Here is a 12,186-nt window from a genome sequence, read left to right as displayed (position 1 = left end):
GATCAAGGCTTGATAAAGAATAGTATCAGCCCTTGTGCAGTGCTAGCAGTTTTGGCATCCAAGAAAGGAGGAAAATGGAGGCTTTGTATAGATTCAAGGTTCATCAAGAGAATCACAATAAGGTATATGTTTCTCATTCCTAGAATTGAAGACATGATGGATTTTCTTAGAGGAGCTCAATACTTCACAATTTTGGACCTAAAAAGGTTTCATCAGATAATGATCCTAGCAAATTCATGAGACTCATGAATGAAGTGTTAAAGGATTAAACTAGAAGGTTTGTGGTGGTGTATCTCGATGATATACTCATTTTTAGTAAGACTAGAGAAGAACACCTAGAGCACATGGAGATCATGCTAAGGAAGTTGCATGAGGAGAAGTTGGTAATCAATTGGGAAAAGTGTGAATTTATGAAGCAAGAGATAGTATACCTAGGATTTGTGGTATCCAAAGGGACTTTGAAGGTGGACCAAGATAAGGTTGTAACTATTCTCAACTAGCCACTACCTACTAGAGCAAAAAAGGCAAGAAGTTTCCATGGGTTAACTCAATTCTATAGGAAATTTATTAGAAATTTTAGTGGTAATTGTGCACCATTACTGGAAACTATTAAGGGAGGAGTGAAAACTAAGTTTAGGTGGACTCCTGAAGTAGGAAATGTATTTGAAAAGTTGAAAGAACAAGTGGCCACACAACCTATCCTTAAACTACATAGTTTTGATAAAAAAATTACCCTAGACTGCGATGCAAATGGAATGGAAGTAGAAGGTGTGTTAAGTCAAGAAGGTAGGCCAGTAGCCTTTCATAATGAGAAGCTAAATGAAGCCAAGAAGAAGTATTCTTCCTATGACTTGGGGTTGCATGCCTGTTAGTGAACTGATTGTCCTTTGAGAAAATTTGTACAAATCTGACCTTGAATGCCCAAGTGAAAGGACAAATTGGCACCAATAGTTGGACAAGTTATCATTGGATTGATAACCATCCTCTGAATTTTACTAAGTACAACTCCTCATGTGAGATATTCAATGAACTAATTGTAGGTACTTTTAACCATAAAGCACAAAAGGATATCAAGCATCTATTCGTAAATAGAATGTAGATGTGTAAACCTTAACAACTAAAATCAAAGAAAAATAAAGAGTAGTAGATGACACAAGGTTCATTTGTTGAACGTTGCATTACATAATGAAAATGAAAACATGTCTTCCATCCTCTTGAGAGAATTAAAATCAGAGCTTTGAAAAATGTTTTGAAATGATGGTGTCACAAGGAAACGATGATATTAGAATGTAATTTTAGAGAAACCTAAAAATGATGCAAAAATCATGATCAATGGAAGGAAAATACACTATAATCAAAGTTTAATGTGCTTAACCTCCAGCCTCCCTTCCCTGACTATAAAAGACCATAAAGAATCTTTTATGCATTACAATCAAACCATTATTTAAAGAAAAACAAAAACTCCTTTCACAATATTACATCAATCAACAAAATCTTATCTCTATCTCAGGCACACAGTTTAAAAAAAGAAAATCTGCCCATGCTTTGCCTCTAAAAGATCTCTCAAGAAAATGGAATGATTTTGGAAAAACTCCTCCCTTCCTGGAGCACACAGTCTACAGTTCAGAAGCTTTAAAAAATGGAACCCCTCAACTCCTTTGATGTTGCATATTTATCCCCTTTCTTTGATAATTCTAATCGGTTACATTAACTATCTTTTTGAGCCACGTCACACCCACTTCATATAAGTTACAAGAAAGCATATTTAGATTCTTTAACAGTGTGACATACTATCTAAAAAAAATAAGGGATGACTAAAAATTGGGTGCTTTTTTTGGACTGATCAGTCACTATATGACCCAATGGCTTCTAATAATCATGCCTTTGGAAACAATGAAATTTCAATTAATAATACCTCTGGCCTTCAAGATGCCCAGACTATTTTTATGCATTGAGTCACTATTTCAAATTTTTCCAAAGTCTAGGATTTCGAAAGATATAAAGATAGAGGGAAAAGATCTTGTGAGTGTCATCAGACTAGCCTTTCTCTGACCAGGAACATATAATTTTTTGTCCTCCAATAAAGGTGCAAGAACTGAGAGAATGTAAGATGGTGCCTTGTTAATATCTTCAAAAACTACCCAGAATCCTCTAACCATAGCCTGAGTAAGTGAACCTCACTACCACTCAAATTCTCCTAGAATCTCAGTACAAATGTAAGTGCCAATCAGTGTTTTTCTATCCATTCATTCATCTAAATGGATGGATAAGATACCAAAATTTCCCATAATCCGGGCCAATTCATTTATCAGCATCGCCTTTCCAACTCCCACTATAACAGGTATGCAAAAGCCATTTCTTTCTTAAGACTAGACAACTTATATCCCAGATACTGGGCTGCCTCATCACTCATTCTCAAGACAACTGATAGCACTTGAATTGCACACCATCTGACATCAGAAGCCATTTCTGAAGAGATGCACACTTTATTTGAGTTGCATGTCAACTACAATAATTCTAAAAAAATGGACTCCAATCTCAAAACCTAGAAAATACTTTAGGCTTTAGATATAGAAATCAACAAGAAGCTTGAATGATGTCCAATAAATGAAAAACTTCATCTTCTATCTCAATTGTCGATATATCAAATTGTAGTAGTCTTTGAAATGTTGGTGAAGCAAATGAAAAATGCTACAAGATGGACCTGCAACTCTCGCTCATTAATTCCTTTCAACTATCAAGCACTTCATATTCTCTCTTTTCCATATTGATGTGGTAGCGAGCCATTGACATTAACCATTGTGAAGAGATTATACTCTTTGGAAAGGGTGCGTGGATATTATGTCTTCACACCCATGCTATTAATTTTTACAAATTCCATTAGTGCATTCAAGCTGTCTATTGCTATGATGCGCATCCAAATTGCATTTTCCACTAATGTGCCAACTGTATTGTTTATAGCCGCACACATGATTAAGTGTATATATTTTGTTAAATGTTTATTATCTCATGCAAGGATTAAACATAAAAAGTCAATATTAACATTCAATCTTAGGCCTGGATTTTACTTCACCACGTGCATATGTGAGGTTGCAGGCAGACCCGCGGGGTTCATAGTTGTCATTGTCGATCAAAAGACCACTTTCATCAAATATTTTTGATACCATTACATTCAAGAACACAACATTCTACCCATGCTATGTTTCCTGCCCAAAGGGAGTCCGTTAGCACCATGAAATACCAATCTTCTTTCTTCCTTCTTATTTTTGTCAATCAAACACATTCTATAACACCCATTCAGGTGAAGAGCGCTCCACGTTATTATCCCTTCCATTGCTGGATGACCAAATCCTTCTCTAAAAATCTACTCTATATATGTTGCCTGTGTTTTATGATCAAAGTCTTCATTAACATCGACTTCAGTGAGCCAAATGGGTAAGCCGAGAGTGTCCAATTTGCTTTGTGTGTATCATATTGGAGCCTGACTCGCTTCACATCTTTCAATTTTTTCATTTCTTATCATGGGCAGTGTACTTGATGCTTTCAATACTCATGACGGGCCAAATTAATAACAGTTATTTCAAACCCTTTACTTCACGGATTTGCATCTGTGAGCTTAAACCCTTTCCCTTGGTATAAACACATACCACATGTTTCATTGGTGGAGTTTTTTAGAATAGCCTACATCATATTACAGGGACAGAGCGTCTAACCTCATTTTAACATTTGGAGATTGATGCATTCATTTGAACAACCTATTTATAATACTCTCCTATCAGTCAACGGTCTCAGACATCATTACTCGTAACTCCATGTAGGTAATTTTGACAAAATTAGGGATTTTCTTACAAATACTTCTGGCTCATCAAATCATTATGAATTCTTGAAATTTAGCAATGTTGATGATCACAAGTGACAAATGCCTTCAATGTTGTTGATTGTCAAAATAGTGTCACCATGGGACCCAAACATCATCCTTTAAAGTGGGGTCATCAAGTTACCTTAAATAAACTCGATGAACTCAGTGAGACTTCTTGTGAAATAATTAGAGCTTGAATATAATGGTCTCTATACCCCTGCACCTCTTTGAATTGAACTCCAAATCTCTAAAACCCTGAACTAGATTTACCAGGGTTCCAAATTGAATTCAAAATATTCTCAAACTTTGAATGTGTTACAAACAAATTGAACCATTCCAAACCACTAAAAAGAACTTTGAAGATTCACTATGATGGAATTTATTCTTTGGCTGAGGAACATCTTCAAAATATGACCTCTAAATTTCTACACTAAAACATTGATCTTGACAATTTGAGTCTGGACCTGTATGTGCATGTTAAACCAATGAACCACCTTGGACTTTTGAACCATTTTGAACTACTTTGAACCTTAGTTCAAAGTGGTTCGAAATCATAAATTAAAAGTTTTTAAAACTACGACTCTATCAAGTACTAACAAGGGCTCTAACCGTGGGACTGATTTTGATACAAAATCATAGAACTCCAGTGATTTCTAGGAAAAGAATAGTACCTTGACCATTAGGAAAATAGAGTCAACAAGAAAAGAAGACTGGGAGCTACTTGCTTGCAGAGAGGGTGGCGAGGAGTAGGGCAAAGCACCTAAGCTAAGCCAACCAAGCTAAAACACCTAAACTACTAGCAAGAACAAAGCTTGCACATTATTCCAACTACCACTACGCACAACAAAAACTTATTTACAATATTTACAAAGGTAGGAAAAGAACCTACCAAGAGAACTAGAAGAAAGAAAAAGCTATGCAAATCCATTTACCAGTTGGGAAAAGTAGGAGCCCTTCCGAATCAGCAAAATGTACCTCAATGGAACAACTCCAAACCATTGCTTGTTAATGATTCTTTCAATACCAAACTTCAAAATGACAACATTCATACATATGTTGGTCCAACGCTCTTTTTTGAACAGCTGGAACTCATCATAGTAATCTCCTTCACTTGAGAATTGATCTTTCACATTCACAAGTTTAGATTCCACCTCAAACTAAAAAACATGAAATGAAGAAAGCTCACCAAGAGATAAATCATAATGCCTCGAAGAGCTGTCATGAAGATTCAATTCTTGCAAATTGTCATTGTTAGTTTGCGGCCATAGAGACACTTCATTCAACATGGGATCAACCCTTGGGTGTATGTTCTCTCCATTTCTTTCAAGGAACCAACTATCATCAAACATGCCACAAATTCTATCATTTTCTCTTCTCAAAGTGCCATCACATGTTTTAGCATTTCCCCCACAATTCAAATCAGCAACACTATGCATAGATGAATGAAAAGAAAGATCATCAATGAATGCTTCATTCTGAGTCTGATTTGAACAAATACCTGAAATATCATTGAAAAAATAACTTGGCTTGAGTGATGACAAGAATGTGTCCATGATTTCTTCTTCTTCATTGAGAATTGTATTCCCCAACACATCAGCTGAGTCGCTACTAGATTGAAAGTTAGCTTCATATTTCTTCGTCTCAACAAGAAATTCAGCAGAAGTGTCTTCATCCAAAGGCATATTTTTCTCATCTCTATGAAGGATGGAATCACCATCAAAAGAGCTGATTTGAGAGAGGTCTTCTAGCTGAAGATATAACAAGAATTCAGCAATGATTTCTTCTTGTTGATCAAATGATGTTCCTCTCCAGCCTTAGCTAAATAGTTTACAAATTGAGTACTAATTTCAGCATCGTCATCATGAGTGAGAAGCTTTTCTCCATGCACTTTCACCTTGTCATAGTTACATATTTCATCATCAAACTGAACAAATTTTTGAATGGGCTAATCACTAGTTTCCAAGCACAAGGAATCATCTTCATTTTTCATGAAAGCAAGAAGTTCCTTTTTAGGCTACATGTTGTTCTAAATCATTTCATTAAGATGACTTTTCACAGAAAGATGCTTAAATTCAAAGGTGAAAGATTGAAATTCTGGAGGCAATCTATCTATTTCTTCACCAATAGGAAGTTATGAAATGAGATGACTATCAATATTTTCAAAACTGAAACTTTCAAGACGTGGAGAAAAAGATTTAGACGCACCTCCACTAAAATCAGCATTACCTATAAGGTCTGCTGCTGCAATATATTCATAATGGAAAGATTCAAGAATAGGATCTTTTTCAGCATTCACATTCAAAGAACCAATGCTTTCACAATCTCTTGTGACATTTAAAGATTCATTTTTAGATAAAGCACTATAAGAAAGAATTTCAAAAGAATCTTCAAGAAAAGAAGGATCACCATGATCCTCTATTGTAAAAATTTCTTCATGAGACAAAGAAAGATCTTGAGATAAGATTTGACTATTATTGCACATATATTCTTATCCATTGAAACAAGGTGAACATGAGGCTGGATAACTCTGGTTGTACCTCTTGGTCATTCATGACAAGAAGATTGAGATACATGGGCGAGACTGAGATAACAGGAGGTTCATCATCATCTACCTCCAAATGCTTCTTCAACCAAGCCACCTTCTCTTCAAGATTCTGCAAATCCTTCAACTTATTAAATCTTTAGAAAGGCCTTTCCACAGTAGCCAAGTCCTTGCATCATCTTCAAAGCTTATATTATTCTAGATACCCTTAGAAATAGTTTCTCCAAATCCATCCACAAAGTCACGTAACACTTTATCTTCAATTTGACAAAGTTACAGGAGAGAAGGGTCTGGCCTTGATCTTCTCATGACTTCCATATCTGGCATGGTCTTCGTATACAGTCACCAATCTCCTGCACACAAAAATAATTATAAAACTAAGGAAGGAAATGTTAGGCACTTAAATCTTCTCTTCGGTCCCTAGCAGAGTCACCAAAAATCTGTTAGTGAATAGATTGTCCTTCAAGAAAATGTGTGCAAATTTGACCCTGAATGCCCAAGTGAAAGGAAAAATTGGCACCAACAAGTTATCATTGGATTAATAACCTTCCTCTGAATTTTACCATGTACAGCTCCTCATGTGATATACTTAATGAATTAATTGTAGGTACTTTTAACTAGAAAGCACAAAAGGATATCAAGCATCTATCCATAAATACAATGTAGATGCGTAAACCTTAACAACTGAAAGCAAAGAAACATAAAGAGCAGCAGATGACACAAGGTTCATTTGCTGAATGTTGCATTACATAATGAAAATGAAAACATGTCTTCCATCCTCTTGAGAGAATTAAAATCAGAGCTTTGAAAAATGTTTTGAAATGATGGTGTAACAAGGAAATGATGATATCAAAATGTAATTTCAGAGAAAACTGAAAATGACACAAAAATCATGATCAGTGGAAGGAAAATACACCATAATCAAAGTTTAATGTGCTTAACCTCTAGCCTCCCTTCCCTGACTATAAAAGACCATAAAGACTCTTTTGCACATTGCAATCAAACCGTTATTTAAAGAAAAAAAAAAAAAATCCTTTCATGATATTACATCAATCAACAAAACCTTCTCTATCTTAGACACAGTTCAGAAAAAGAAAATCTGCCCATGCTTTGCCTCTAAAAGATCTCTCAAGAAAATGGAATGATTTTGGGAAAACTCCTCCATTCTTGGAGCACACAGTCTACAATCCGGAAGCTAAAAAAAATGGAACCCCTCAACTCCTTTGTTGTTGCATATTTATCCCCTTTCTTTGATAATTCTAATTGGTTACATTAACTATCTTTTTGAGCCACGTCACACCCACTTCATATAAGTTACAAGAAAGCATATGTAGATTCTTTAACAATGTGACATACTATCTCAAAAAAATAAGGGATGATTGACAACTGGGTGCTTTTTTTGGACCGATCAATCACTATATGACCCAATGGCTTCTAATAATCATGCCTTTGGAAACAATGAAATATCAATTAATAATACCTCTGGCCTTCAAGATGCCCAGACTATTTTTATGCATCGAGTCACTATTTCAAATTTTTCCAAAGTCTAGGATTTCAAAAGATATAAAGACAGAGGGAAAAGATCTTGTGAGTGTCATCGAACTAACCTTTCTCTGACCAGGAACATATAATTTTTTGTCCTCCAATAAAGGTGTAAGAACTGAGAGAATGTTAGATGGTGCCTTGTCAATATCTTCGAAAGCTGCCCAAAATCCTCTAACCATAGCCTGAATAAGTGAACCTGGCTGCCACTCGAATTCTCCCAGAATCTCAATACAAATGTAAGTTTCAATCAGTGTTTTGCTGTCCATTTATTCATCTAAATGGATGGATAAGATAACAAAATTTCCCATAATTTGGGCCGGTTCATTTATCAACATCGCCTTTCCAACTCCCACTATAACAGACACGCAAAAGCCATTTCTTCTGTAAGACCAAATAGATTATATCCCAGATACTGGGCTGCCTCATCACTCATTCTCAAGACAACTAGTAGCACTTGAATTGCACACCATCTAACATTAGAAGCCATTTTTGAAGAGATGCACACTTTATTTGAGTTGCATGTCGACTGCAATAATTCTAAAACAAATAGACTTCAATCTCAAAACCTAGAAAATATTTTAAGCTCTAGATATAGAAATCGACAAGAAGCCTAAATGATGCCCAATAAATGAAAAACTTCATCTTCTATCTCAATTATTGATATATCAAATTATAGTAGTCTTTGAAATGGTGGTGAAGCAAATGAAAAATACTGCAAGATGGACCTGTGACTCTCGCTCATTAATTCCTTCCAACTATCAAGCACTTCATATTCTCTCTTTGCCATATTGATGCGGAAGCGAGCTATTGACATTAACCATTGTGAAGAGATTATACTTTTTAGAAAGGGCACCTGGATATTATGTCTTCACACCCATGCCATTAATTTTTACAAATTCCATCAGTGCATTCGAGCTGTCTGTTGCTATGATGCAAATCCAAATTGCGTTTTCCACTAATCTGCTAGTTGTATTGTTTATAGCCATGCACATGATTAAGTGTATATATTGTGTTAAACGCTTATTATCTCATGCAAGGATTAAACACAAAAAATTGATATTAACATTCAATCTTAGATTTGGATTTTACTTCACCACATGCATACATGCGACTACAAGCAGACCCGCAGGGTTCATGGTTGTCATTGTCAATCGAAAGACCACTTTCATCAAATATTTTTGATACCATTACATTTAACAACACAACATTCCAACCCTGCTATGTTTCTTGCCCGAAGGCAGTTCGTTAGCACCATGAAATACCAATCTTCTTTCTTCCTTCTTTTTTTTTCAGTCAAACACATTCTATAACACCCATTCGGGGGAAGAGCGCTCCACATTATTATCTCTCCACTACTGGATGACCAAATCCTTCTCTCAAAATCTACTCTATATATGTGGCCTATGTTTTATGATCAAGTCACCATTAACTTGGACTTCAGTGAGCCAAATGGGTAAGCCGAGAGTGTCCAATTTGCTTTGTGTGTATCATATTGGAGCATGACTCGCTTCACATCTTTCGCCTTTTTCATTTCTTATCCTGGGCAATGTACTTGATTATTTCAATGGGCCAAATTAATAAAAGTTATTTCAAACCCTTGACTTCATCGATTTGCATCTGCGAGCTTAGACACTTTCCCTTGGTATAGACACATACCGCATATGTTTGATTGGTGGAGTTTTCTAGAATAGCCTACATCATATTACAGGGACAGAGTGTCTAACCTCATTTTAACATTTGGAGATTGATGCATTCATTTGAACAACCTATTTATAATGCTCTCCTATCGGTCAGGGGTCTCAGACATCATTACCCATAACTCCATGGAAGTAATTTTGACGAACTTAGGGCTTTTCTTACAAATACTTCTGGCTCATCAAATCATTATGAATTCTTGAAATTTAGCAATGTTGATGATCACAAGTGACAAATGCCTTCAATGTTGTTGATTGTCAAAATAGTGTCACCATGGGACCCAAACATCATTCTTTGAAGTGGGGTCATCAAGTTACCTTAATTGAACTTGATGAACTTAGTGTGACTTCTTGTAAAATAATCTGAGCTTGAATATAATGGTCTTTGTACCCCTGCACCTCTTTGAACTAAACTCCAAATCTCTGAAACCCTAAACTAGATTTACCAAGTCTCCAAACTGAATTCAAAATCTTCTCAAACTTTGAACATATTACAAACAAATCGAACCATTCCAAACCCCTGAAAAGAACTTTGAAGATTCACTGTGATGGAATTTATTCTTTGGTTGAGGAGCATCTTCAAAATATGACCTTTGAATTTCTACACTGAAACATTGATCTTGACAATTTGAGTCTGGACGTGTATGTGCATGTTGAACCAATGAACTACCTTGGACTTCTGAACCATTTTGAACTACTTTGAACCTTAGTTCAAAGTGGTTTGAAATCATAAATTCAAATTTGTTAAATCCATGACTCTATTAGGTACTAATAGGGGCTCTAACTGTGGGATTGATTTTGATACAAAATCATAGAACTCTAGTGATCTCTAGGAAAAGAATAGTACCTTGACCATTGGGAAAATAGAGTCAACAAGAAAAGAAGACTAGGAGCAGGGAAAAGCACCTAAGCTAAGCCAACCAAGCTAAAACACCTAAACTACCAGCAAGCACAAAGCTTGCACATTATTCCAACTACCACTATGCACAACAAAAACTTATTTACAATATTTACAAAGGTAGGAAAAGAACCTACCAAGAGAACTAGAAGAAAGAAAAAGCTATGCAAATCCATTTACCGATTGGGAGAAGTAGGAGCCCTTCTAATTCAACAAAATGTACCTCAATGGAACAACTCAAAACCATTGCTCGTTAATGACTCTTTCAATACCAAACTTCAAAATGACAACATTCATACATATGCTAGTCCAACGCTCTTTTTCGAACAGCCAAAACTCATCATGCTATCCATATGGCACATCTATTCTTTAAGGAGATTGTGAGGATTCATGGATTACCTCTAAGCATTATGTCAGATAGGGATGTCAATTGTATGAGTCATTTTTGGAAAACTTTATGGAGTAGGTTGGAAACTAATCTATTTTTTGGTTTAGCTTACCATCCTTAGATTGATGGTCAAATAGAGGTGGTCAATAAAACATTGGGTAACTTGTTAAGGTGCCTAACTAAGGAATATGGTCAGACATGAGATGTGGTTGTTCCTCAAGTAGAATATGCATATAACAACAATATGAACAAGAAAACAATTAGAAGCCCATTTGAGAATATTTATGGGATGCATCCATGGTGGGTGTTTGAACTTAGAGACCTTGGGGCTATGGAATGCATAAGTGGTTAGGTTGAAGGTTTCACTCAGACCATGAAAGAGATTTAGGAGCAAGTGAAGAAGACCATACAAGAATCCACCCAAAGGTTGAAGGCTAAAGTGGATAAGAGAAGGGATGCTTAATTTGTAGTAGGTGACTATGTCATGGTACACTTAAACAAATCTAGGTTGTAGAAGAGAGTACCTACCAAAATATAGATGAAGAGAGTGGGACCCTGCAAGGTCATAGCTAAATATGGAGCTAATGCATACAAGGTGGATCTACCTAAGGATTTAAAAATATCACTTAGTCTTTAATGTAGCAAACCTAACCAAGTTGAAGGGGCCTCAAAGTGAAGTAGAGGGGAACATACATGAGGTTAGAAAGGATGTAGCATCTGATATCCTACCTCCTAAGATAAAGATAGAGGCATAAAAGGTACTAGATTCAAGAGTCAATCAAACTACTAGGCACAAGGTGTAAATAGAACAACTCATCAAGTGGAAGAGTAAGCTAGAGTAACAGTAAACATGGGTTGTAGCTATAGATTTAAATAAAATGGGAGTAGCTGATAACATATTATCTACAAGAGTGACATGATTTTCTCTTGTGGGGAGCATGGTGCAGGAGCACTTAGGTAAGGCTAATTATTAACCTAGGGTTCCTAGTTGAGTTTTGGCTTGTAGTGGCCTTAGCCAAGCCACTAGGATAAAAAAGGGGATTATGAGTCCTGGAGTGTGTCTTAGACATTAGGAGGTCAATTTGGGTCTTTAGGACCATGCAAGGTTAATTAATTTTCCAAAGTTGCTTGGTGCAATGCAATTGTTGTCATTCTTGCCAAAAGCGACATTTGTGCATTTGGATGGCTAGTTTGGATAAGGAATAGGTGGAATGGTGGTTTCATGTAATATATGACATATTCAAACATATTTCAAAGTAT

At 35.9% G+C, this 12,186-nt stretch overlaps 1 protein-coding gene across 1 annotated transcript; it reads right to left on the bottom strand.

Annotated features, from left to right (window-relative positions):
- Positions 1-6,065: 6,065 nt before the first annotated feature.
- Positions 6,066-9,418, bottom strand: LOC149548176 (midasin-like). The gene is made up of 2 exons (XM_089794835.1): positions 8,009-9,418; positions 6,066-6,754 (listed from the first exon to the last, which is right to left on the bottom strand). The coding sequence occupies exons 1-2, from the start codon at positions 8,210-8,212 to the stop codon at positions 6,707-6,709; spliced, it is 252 nt and encodes an 83-aa protein (XP_089650961.1). The 5' UTR covers positions 8,213-9,418; the 3' UTR covers positions 6,066-6,706.
- Between the last annotated feature and the right edge of the window lie 2,768 nt (positions 9,419-12,186).

The sequence above is a fragment of the Cupressus sempervirens genome, chromosome 7 (assembly GCF_028749045.1).
Source record: "Cupressus sempervirens isolate cs-2001-9-10 chromosome 7, ASM2874904v1, whole genome shotgun sequence".
In the NCBI taxonomy this organism is placed as follows: domain Eukaryota; kingdom Viridiplantae; phylum Streptophyta; class Pinopsida; order Cupressales; family Cupressaceae; genus Cupressus; species Cupressus sempervirens.
The sequence above is the reverse complement of the archived record's forward strand: the minus strand, read 5'-3'. Positions and strand labels throughout refer to the sequence as shown.